Consider the following 10,852-nt stretch of genomic DNA (forward strand, 5'->3'; position numbering starts at 1 on the left):
GAATACATTCTACTTTATCTGGGTCAGTTTGTAACCCATCTTTATTAATTATGTGCCCTAAATATTTAATTTGTTTTTGGAAAAAAGAACATTTACTGCGGTTTAATTTAAACCCTGATTTTTTGCAACGTTCTAGCACATTTTTTAAGTTATGATAATGTTCACTGAGATTTTTTCCTGTAACAATTATATCATCTAATAGGTTTGCAGTATAGGGACAATCTTTAAATACTTTTTCAACTTCTCTTTGGAATATTGCTGTTGCTGGCTTTATGCCATACGGCATACGTAACACTTCATAAGTCCCCTTGTGTGTGCTCCATGCTAAAAGTTTACTAGTGTTGTCATCTAATTTCAATTGATTGTAAGCATTACTGAAATCTAACTTTGAAAATGTCTCACCACCTTGTATTATGGCAAATAGTTCCTCAATCCTAGGAAAAGGGTAGTGAATATCTTTAATGTATTTATTTATTGTGGTTTTGTAATCAGCGCACAGCCTAATGGAACCATCTGGTTTTAAAACTGGGACTAAAGGTGTGCCCCACTGGCAATCATCATTTTTCTTAATAACACCTGCTTCCTCTAATTTTATTAATTCTTTCTCTACTGCCATTTTATGTGCAAACGGAATGGTGCGATGCTTACAAAATATTGGTTTAATTGCTTCACTCAGTTCCAAACTAACACTATAACCCTTATATTCACCAAGGCCACCATAAAACAACTCATTGTATTCATTTAATAAACTTGATAACTCATAATCATCTTTAACAAAATTTGTCTGTGACCATGTGATATTGAATGCTTTCATTAAATCTCTACCAAACAATGGCATAACATTTCTAACACTTTTTATAACTATAAACTCTGTTTCAACAACCTTGTCCTTGTACTCAACTAATGCCTTAAATTTGCCTGTTGGTTCAGATGTTGAACCGTCAAAAAAGGTTAAATTAACATTGGATGACTCTAAAGAAAGATGTCCTAATTTTTTACTAAAAATATCTTCAGTGAAAAAAGAACTGGTTGCCCCTGAGTCTAATTCCATTTCAATATCTATACCATTAACTTTAACTTTTATAATTTCTGGAGGTACAAAATTAATATTACTATTAACATTAAATAAATCAAATTCTTTAAATACATTATCTGACTTAATGTCAAGAAACCCGGTATTCGATCCACCCACGTATGAAAAAGAACTGCAAAAGGATAATGACCTAACCATTTGCCACGTTAAAGTTATTAATTTACCGATAGAACAACGTAATGACCCAATACTTAATAAAATAATACAAGCATTAGACAACCCGGATATATCGGACCAAGTATGGATAAGAAAATCGAAAAATTACTTTTTAAATCAAGAAAATATTCTTATGTACAATCATACGTCTAAAGGGAACACAGTACAGTTAATAGCGTTACCCAATTGTCGTAAAAACGAAATTTTATATCAAATTAATATTTAATAATATGACTAATATAGTAATATGAACTGTTATATGTAAATGAATGAGAATAATAATAATAATTAACAAACGTAGGCTCAATATTTACAAAAAAATAAACAAAAAAAAACACTCTCATAATTTCAAAATATAAAAACCAAAGTCATTTTTCAAAAGACTACTTACCTCCTTTCCATCTACCTAACTTTACCAAAAACTTAAATAAGATAATCATGAAACAAAATGTACCATACGATAACGTAGATACGATTGAAATACCCAGAAAATTCAATGACTTAAAACTTCATGCTAAATCACTTTCAGTTTTAAATAGAGAAATAGAAAATCTTTTAAGAGATAATGCTAAAGAAAAAACAACAAATATTCACTCTACCGGAATTACAGCATTAATAATAATAACAATAGTGGTAATAACATATAAAATAATTAGACACGTAAAAAATAAGGGTAAAAAAACTAATAGCAAAACCAAGGATAAAGTTAATGTATTATATCACGTGGATAAGCATAAAATACAAAAAGATAACAATATAACAGTTGAAGAAATTGTCGAAACTTAAATATATTACGTGATAATTGATAGACGAAAAATTATAGTAAAAATCAGTGCAACTTGGTACCGGTTTATAATTAACTAAATTATGTAATACTTATACATTTATATATATATATATTAATTTTTTTTTTTCTTAATAATGTTAACATAAAAGTCGAGTTTCAGATATAGCAGATGTCAAACACCAATTTAGTTGCGTTAATCAACCTAAAAGAACCAACAATATTCAAATTATTTATAGATTAAGGTTATTGTATTAAATTATAATTTTTTTTTTTTTTTAATGTTCATTTTTGAGTACTATATTTTTATATCATCAGAAATACTTATATTGTCGATTATTGCTATTAAATAGGAATATTATTAAATTATAAAAAAATAATAACAATAAAACATAATCATATTTATAATACGTAAAACCAACACTATTTGTATAAATAAAAAGTATAATTTGCCTCTGGCGGGGTAGAAATACTCGCAAGCAAATACTTATAATACACAAATAGTCTACACATGGTTAAAAAGAAATATGGTTCTAGAAAGTTTTGAAAAGCATCCAATTAAAATAAATTGTTAACGGTCATAATTGACAATATAAGAAAGTTAATTAAAGTTATAGAGATTAGAAATTACAAAACCAATTAAATTTGATAATGTATACATATGTAGATTAGGTTTATATGTATAAAAATGTAAAAAAAAAAACATGGAAAATCACGAAAAATATCACCATGTTCAGTCATTTTTTTTTCATTTTTTTTTAAGGGAGGGAGTAATGTAACAATTATAATATGTTACATGATACCTAAATATATATATATATGTACTACACGTTTACACACTTAACATTATGTACGATTAACTGCTGACCAATACAATAATATTAACACACACTCATAACTGTAAGACCTATGGTCAATACACACCATGTATGAAGTAAGTTAGTTCACTGTGTACCTTAGACCTCAACACTCAACAAACATCGAACTCCGTATAACTACGATACAGTCAGATAGTTGGATAGAATATAATTTATATAGCTTGTGAGTATTATTATTTGTAAGTGTTTAATCTATAATAAAACTTAATGATAACTGAAACGGAATCCTAGTTATTTAAATATATTTAAGATCCTGTTATATATATATATATATATATCTACCCCTGGCTACGGTAATTATATCTATAGAGTCCTACGACTCTCACTGGATATCTTATATTTAACTGGTCGTTCCCCCGACCACGTTACAGTAGGTAGGTCCCCTTAGGCGTTAGGCGTAGTTAGCTGTAGGTGTGTAGATCGAATCCGTGAGCGCCGGTTTGACGGCGGCAACGACGATCGTGCGTCCGGTTCATATTTTGCATTTTTTTTTACGTAATTTTGTTTTAATTTATACTTTGCCCCACCCGGTAACGGTGACATATTGTTATATGTTTATAGAATTATATATGACGTATTACCACGGCAGCATAAAGTTCTTGCATTTTATTCAAGTTTTTATAATAACTGTAATCAGTGCCTGATTTAGGGGGGTACCTGGGTGACTAGTCACCCGGCCCCAATTTGGAGCGGCCCCAATTTGGAGCGGCCCCAAACGTTTTGCTAGTTTTTTTTTTTTATTGTAGAATCATAAAATTTAAAAAAAAGAATAATAAAAATTGTCATAATATTATATAATATTAAATATTATCTATGATATTGACTTCGTACATTATTAACGCTATAAGCATATAAATTATAAATATTATATCAGTGGTCTTCACCAATAATAATTATTAAAATTTAAAAATAACAAAACTAATAAAGACAATAATTATCGTCATTCGACATTCTCTACTATTAGAGACTAACGATGTCCATGTGTTATAAGCAATTTAATATAGGAGTTGTGTAACCAGTATATCTTAAACCGTGATAAATACTAAAAATGTGATAACATGTGATAATATGATGATAACATTCATAACATTCAAATAAAATGCGATAAATGATCGTACTAGCATCGTGCATGTTCAGTTATTCTGGTTATTCATCAATCATCTTTATTCTATGCAGTTATTAACGTTATTGTCAATTGTCATCATAGTCAATATTTCTGCAGTAAATGTGAATGTTATTTTGTTTTACGCTTTTATTACGTACAAGATGTCTGGATTAAAAAGAAAATATATGGGAGGGGCGGAAAAACTTCGAATCAAAGCTAATAAAAAAAAAGAAATTGAAAAATTAAAAGGTTCTCTTGACAATTACATGACGAAAAAATTAACAACACCAGAAACCGTTATAAATGAATCAATAGAAAGTAGCTTAAATAGTAATAGTGAAGCATGTTGCACCTCTGGTAAGTATTTAATCTTGTAAATAATAGTAACTTGTAATAATTTTAATTATTGTTATTGAACATTTTTATATTTTGTAGATTTAATTGTTAAAAACTCTGATACTAGTTGTACTAGTACTCAAAATGACTCTGTTTCAATCGACCAAGGGGTTCAAATAGAAGACAATATTATTAGCGGTGAAAAGTGTAAAGTTGATTCAAACTCATTCATAAAAGGTAAATAATTGGATAGATACTAATTAAAAAACAATTTGCTGTGTGTACAAGTTATATATTATTATTTATAGTTTTGGTCCTTATTCTTTAATACAAAATTATAAATAAATTATAACAAATAAGAAAATATGTTGCATGTCTTTGTTCACTAACATTAATAGTTTTAACAAATAATTTATAATGTTTGTTCGTGTGTTAAATGTTTTTGCTATACATGTTTCAGATACTCAAAATTGTCTAAAACTAGAAAAATGTTTTATTTAACTGTGATTTCAATGTTTGTTGGTATATCAGATTATAAATATTTTCTTAATTCTTATATTATACTATATTGTTTGCATGTATATTTGTTTATTGTGATTGGTAAAACAAATTTGAATTTAACAAAAAAATAATAATGTATTTTAGTGTAATTAACTACCTATATTTTGTATTATGTAAATGCAATCATCATATATATATATTATTTTTATAATTTGTGAGATAATATACATTAAAAAGATTATCATAGTAAGTAATAAATTTGTTAAAAATATTAAAATAAAGACTAACTATATTTTAACTGTTGTTATTAATATGTTTTTGTGGTAATAACATTTTATATACATACCTTTTTTATCTAAATCCTATGGTTTCCTATGTATTTTAATGATTAAAATATCATTAGGTTGTGGAAATGATGAAATAGATTACAGCAAGTTGAAGAAAAATGATGCTTTATGGCCATTAAAAATCTCAAATGAATTTCAAGAATTTTTTGTGATGGATCCTCCTGACCAAAATATGGATAAAATTAAAAACTCAAGACAGTTTTTTAATGGTAAAAACCCAAAATGGTTGTCTTTGCGAATTTCTCATTTTTTTTTTACTGAAAAAAATCAAAATAAATTTGAAAGAGAGTGGCTTGTCTATTCTGAAGAGTCTAAAAAATTATACTGCTATGTTTGTAAACTTTTTTACCCTGATGATGATAAGTTATGTAAAGATGGTTTTGATGATTGGAGACATGTTTCACGACGTCTTACTGGACATGAACGTTCGATAAATCACAGAAAATCAGTGTGTGTTTTATCCAACCGTGCAATGAAAAATAGTCGAATTGATCAAGACATTGTGTTGCAGCATAAAAAAGAAGTTGAGTATTGGAGAAATGTGCTTAAAAGAACTGTCGCAGCAATTAAGTTTATTTCTCAAAGAGGACTACCATTTTTTGGAGATGATGAAAAGCTTAATTCAGCACATAATGGAATATTTTTAGGTATATTAGAGTTGATTAGTGAATTTGATCCATTTTTATCAAATCATCTAACCACATATGGAAATAAAGGATCCGGAAATACAAATTACATTTCATCTTATACTGTTAGAAAACTGATTGATCTAATGGCTAATAAAGTATTAGATCACATATTAATGGAAGTTAAATCTGCAAAATATTTTGGAATTATTGTAGATTCTACACCCGACATAACTCATAATGATCAGATGGCATACGTGTTGAGATATGTTGATGAAAGTGGTGAAGTGTTTGAACGTTTTATTAAACTTGAAAATATTCATGGTCATTCAGCAGAATATTTATTTTCAACTATAAAAGCTATGTTTGATAAAGTAGGACTTGACATAAAAAACTGTGTTGGTCAGTCTTATGACAACGCTGCTAATATTTCCGGTAAATATACTGGACTCCAAGCTCGCATTAAAGAGTTATCTCCTGTAGCAACCTATGTTCCATGTGCTGCACATTCAATACATTTAGTAGGAGTTAATGCAGTTTCATCAAGCACTACAACAGTAAACTATTTTGGTGTTGTCCAAGCATTATATGTATTTTTTTCTTCTTCCCCTCGTAGGTGGGAAATTTTGTGTGAAAGATTAAAATCAAACGAATGTTGTTTAACGTTAAAGTCAACATCACAAACACGATGGTCAGCTGATGCAAACGCCATAAAAGCATTAAGGCTTGGATATAATGAAGTATTGGTAGCATTGGAAGATATCAGTCAAGATCTAAATCAAAATCCAACAATTCAAAATGAAGCCAGGCAACTTCTTTCGAAGCTTAAAAAAAAAGAAACTGGTGTCTTAACCACAGTATGGAACTCAATTTTACAAAGAATTAATAGCGTTAACAAGGACTTACAATCATCTAAAATTAATGTCTCAGCTATAGTTCCCCTTTATACTTCATTAATTGATTTTATTCAAAGTGTCCGGGAAAATTTTACAATGTATGAAGAGGAAGCATCCAGCTTAAACATTACTTCAGATTATTCACTAAAAAGAAAAGTGAAAGTACCTAAAAGTAAACATCTAGATGATACATACAGTCCATGTACCGACTTAACGTCCAGAGAAAATTTTATTATCAATACATATTATGTTATATGTGATAAATTGATTTTTGAACTTAAAAAAAAAAATAGTGCTTATTTAGAAATAGAAAAAAAGTTTAGTTTTTTATTCAAAAATAATATGAAAAAGTCAGATATTATCAAGAATACATCAAATTTATTGGACCATTTTCCTGATGACTTGGATAAAGAAACCTTTGTAGATGAAATGCTACAATTCCAAGAATTAAAAATGTCATTGTTTAGCGATGATAAGACTATAGATAATCCTCAATACCAACTTAAATACCTAAAATCGATGAACATAAAGCATACGTTTCCCAATATTGAAACTGTGTTACAAATCTATTTGACGATTCCTTGTAATAATTGTAGCAGCGAACAATCATTCTCAGCGTTAAAACGTGTAAAAACTCGATTGAGATCATGTTTATCTCAAGATAGACTTGATAATCTGACTCTGTTAACAGTAGAACACGAAATAACAAAACAATTATCATATGATGACATCATTGAAGAGTTTTCGAAGAACCCTGAAAAAAAATCAATGTAATCTAATGTGACATGTTATTATATAAAATAAAATAAATTATACATTTTTGAATAAGATAATATTAATAAATTTATATGAGGCCTCTTTTTATTTAAATCCCCGGCCCCAAAATTTGTAAATCAGGCTCTGACTGTAATGATTTGTCCGTTTCGCAATAATTATTGTTCAGTGTACAGCAACAATACCTGTCAGTTTCATTTCGTTTTTACTGGGACTTTTTAACATCTATCCTCTTATATGTGTTGTTTTACTGCTTTACAATTCCAAATTGACCGTTTATTATATGACCAATGAACACATAGATGAATTAATATAAAGATTATAAACATGTATATGTATGAATACACCAATTAAACGTTCTTCCGTTTTGTTCTACTGCTCAAAACAATATACAATTGAATATTCCGTATTTTAATGTTGTTTAGGTAAATAGTTCACACACACACACACACACACACACACACACACACACACACACACGCACAATAAGTAGAGTTACATTTATTTATATAAGTTATAACTCACTTTTATTTAAAATATACCAATAACAGACGAACAAAACACATTATGGACTTTCTTATTAAATATTTTATAACTCTTATATCTTATAGCAGTTTTGTTATTACTGCTGTTATTGATTTTGGCTGTGGATTGCATTAATGTTAATTAGGTAAAACCGTGTTTTAATCGTATTGTACATACTAACGCACACATACACATCTACATTAAGTAGTGTTACAATTTTAATGTTACTCATAACACATTGGTATCTAGGTACTTTGACTACAAACAGTTAAAACCACCAGTTGAGTTCTGCTAAATGGATTTCTACTGAATTCTTTATTTGTGAGACGTGTACCAGGGATTCATCGTTCCAAATTCTGTAATCGGTGCCTACACTTAATGTTGTAGAGTCAACAACAAATTTTGTTTCTGCAAAACTCATAGGCATATTAAACACTTATAAATAAAAATTATTATAAAGATTATGAATATGTGTGTATGAACACGCCAATTAAACGTTCTTCTGTTTTGTGCTACTGCTCAATATAAATTACAATTGAATAATATGTACAATAATATGTTGTTAAGGTATAACTGTATGGAACTGTATGTTTTTTTTGCATAGTTCACACACACACACACAATAAGCAAGGTTACAGTTATTTATAAGTTATAACTCACATTTATTTTAAATGTGCCTTCAACAAATGAACAGAACACTTGTACATTTCACAGTAAGTTATAATGGACTTTCTTTCATAAATCTCACCTCAGCACATCAAGTAGATTAACAAATATCAAAATTTCATAACTCATCTTATACCAGTTTTGTCCAACTGACTACTGCTGTTATTGATTTTGCCTATGGATTGTATTAATGTTAATTAGGTAAAACTATGTCTTAATTGTATTGTATATACTAACACACACATACACATCTGCATTAAATAGTGTTACAATTTTAATGTTACTCATAACACATTGGTATCTATAGGTACTTTAACTACAAACAGTTAAAACCACCTGTTGTGTTCTGCTAAATGGCTTTCTACTGAAATCTTTATTTGTGAGACGTGTACTAGGGATTTCATAATTCCAAATTCTGTACTCAAGACATAAACATTTCTCACTCCAATCATACTGTTGAAAGTTAATTACATAACACTACATATAGGTGCCTACACTTAATGTTGTAGAGTCAACAACAAATTTTGTTTCTGCAAAACTCATGGGCATATTAAACACTTATAAGTAAATTATTATAAAGATTATATGAACACACCAATTAAACATTCTTCTGTTTTGTTCTACTGCTCAGTATAAAATACAATTGAAAATTTTATGTTGTTAAAGTACCTAATAATATGTTGTTGAGGTATAACTGTATAGAACTATGTTTCTTTTGCATAGTTTACACACACACACCATAAGTAGAGTTACAGTTATTTTTAAGTTATAGCTCACTTTTATTTTAAATGTACCTTTAACAAATGAACAAAACACTTATACATTTCACAGTATATTATAGTGGACTTTCTTTCATATAAGTACACTGTAGGTACTCACATGATACTACACAAGTATCTGATATAAATATTCTGCAAAACATAAATCTTACCCACTTAATGCATATAGTATACAGGGTGATTTTTTTATCATGAACCAGTTAATATCTCGGTAAGTATTAGGAATTTTAAAATAATTTTTTTTTAAAACTTTCTAGGTTTTACTATTTTACACTGTGTTACAATTTTCATAATTTTAACTACCTCCCTTATTAGATAAAACACTATCAACTTTAGATTTTCAAATGGTAATACCTATTTTTAATAACGAAAATCTATAAACATACTGAAAAAAATAATTTTAACGTTTACAGAATTTTATTTGAGTAATTAGTTTGCGACTTATTAATGCTTAAATATTCGTTCAATTTGCTGCTACTGGGCAATTTTACAAACCCAACAGTAAAAACCAGAAGTCAAAATGAAATTTTATCTCAATTTAACAATACCCATAACGGTCATTATCGATAATAACAAGATAGATAAACAATACCAATAAAAAAAAAAAAAAAAAAAAAAAGGTGTCTTATCATCACTCCCACCCGAACGCCAAGTGTCGGTGAACGACTAGCCAGCAGAAGCGCAGCTGTATCAGCTATAAAGTATAAAAATAACATTTTAACATTTTACACTTTACCATCATGGTTACAAAATATATCACTGGTTACTGATTCCTGGTATACGATCTTATCACGTATTAGTAGATAGACGATAATAAATGTCGGTAAACCGTTTCTGAAAACATGTGGTTAATCGTTATTCGTTAATGTTAGTTTTCCATTATCAAGTATGGAATATTAATTATAAATTAATTACTATTCTTTGACTGTTTAACCAAAGAAAACGTTTTAAGTAAATACTATGTTATGTCGTTATGTGTATTATTTAAAATATAAATTTAAAGGTTAAGCCAATTATTCCAATGCATACCATACCACGAATAATAATACGTATCTTAATTCGTGATGCATACCTGTTATATTTTTTGATCGTGTTTTAATGTTGTATTTTGGTTAACAAATTTGAATTTAATTAAAAATATACCTCTTTCCAATCAGTAATATTATAAGGTATTTGGGAATCAGATTTCGTACTTTGCCGACACCTTATTTGTATAATTTATTGGTAAGTTCAATCCAAATTTAATATATTAGAATTTTATTTATTTTTTTATTAAATGATTTATACATATTATTGACAAATAATAACCATGGTTCAAATATTTTAATTTTATTTCAGTGGCAATTAGTAGAGTTTATATGATTAATCAAAAAATACAATGAACTA

The 10,852-nt window shown here is 28.1% G+C and overlaps 1 protein-coding gene across 1 annotated transcript; it reads left to right on the forward strand.

The window, feature by feature from the left end:
• The first annotated feature begins 1,160 nt into the window (after positions 1–1,160).
• Positions 1,161–7,496, forward strand: LOC149054560 (zinc finger MYM-type protein 1-like). The gene is made up of 6 exons (XM_089230131.1): positions 1,161–1,331; positions 4,178–4,373; positions 4,452–4,589; positions 5,257–5,409; positions 5,575–6,884; positions 7,074–7,496. Exons 1-6 carry the CDS (start codon positions 1,161–1,163, stop codon positions 7,494–7,496), a joined length of 2,391 nt encoding a protein of 796 aa, XP_089086257.1.
• Positions 7,497–10,852: the final 3,356 nt, after the last annotated feature.

This window comes from Diuraphis noxia, unplaced genomic scaffold (genome assembly GCF_037042655.1).
Source record: "Diuraphis noxia isolate RWA-SAM2 unplaced genomic scaffold, SU_Dnox_SAM2 contig0006, whole genome shotgun sequence".
Classification (NCBI taxonomy): domain Eukaryota; kingdom Metazoa; phylum Arthropoda; class Insecta; order Hemiptera; family Aphididae; genus Diuraphis; species Diuraphis noxia.

Excerpts from the sequence above, each read along its gene's own strand:
- LOC149054560 (XM_089230131.1), top strand. The coding sequence starts at position 1,161 with ATGTCAAGAAACCCGGTATTCGATCCACCCACGTATGAAAAAGAACTG. Across the intron at positions 1,332-4,177 it reads ACCCGGATATATCGGACCAA|ATGTCTGGATTAAAAAGAAA; the intron begins GTATGGATAAGA and ends ATTACGTACAAG. Across the intron at positions 6,885-7,073 it reads CACTAAAAAGAAAAGTGAAA|TCAGATATTATCAAGAATAC; the intron begins GTACCTAAAAGT and ends AATATGAAAAAG.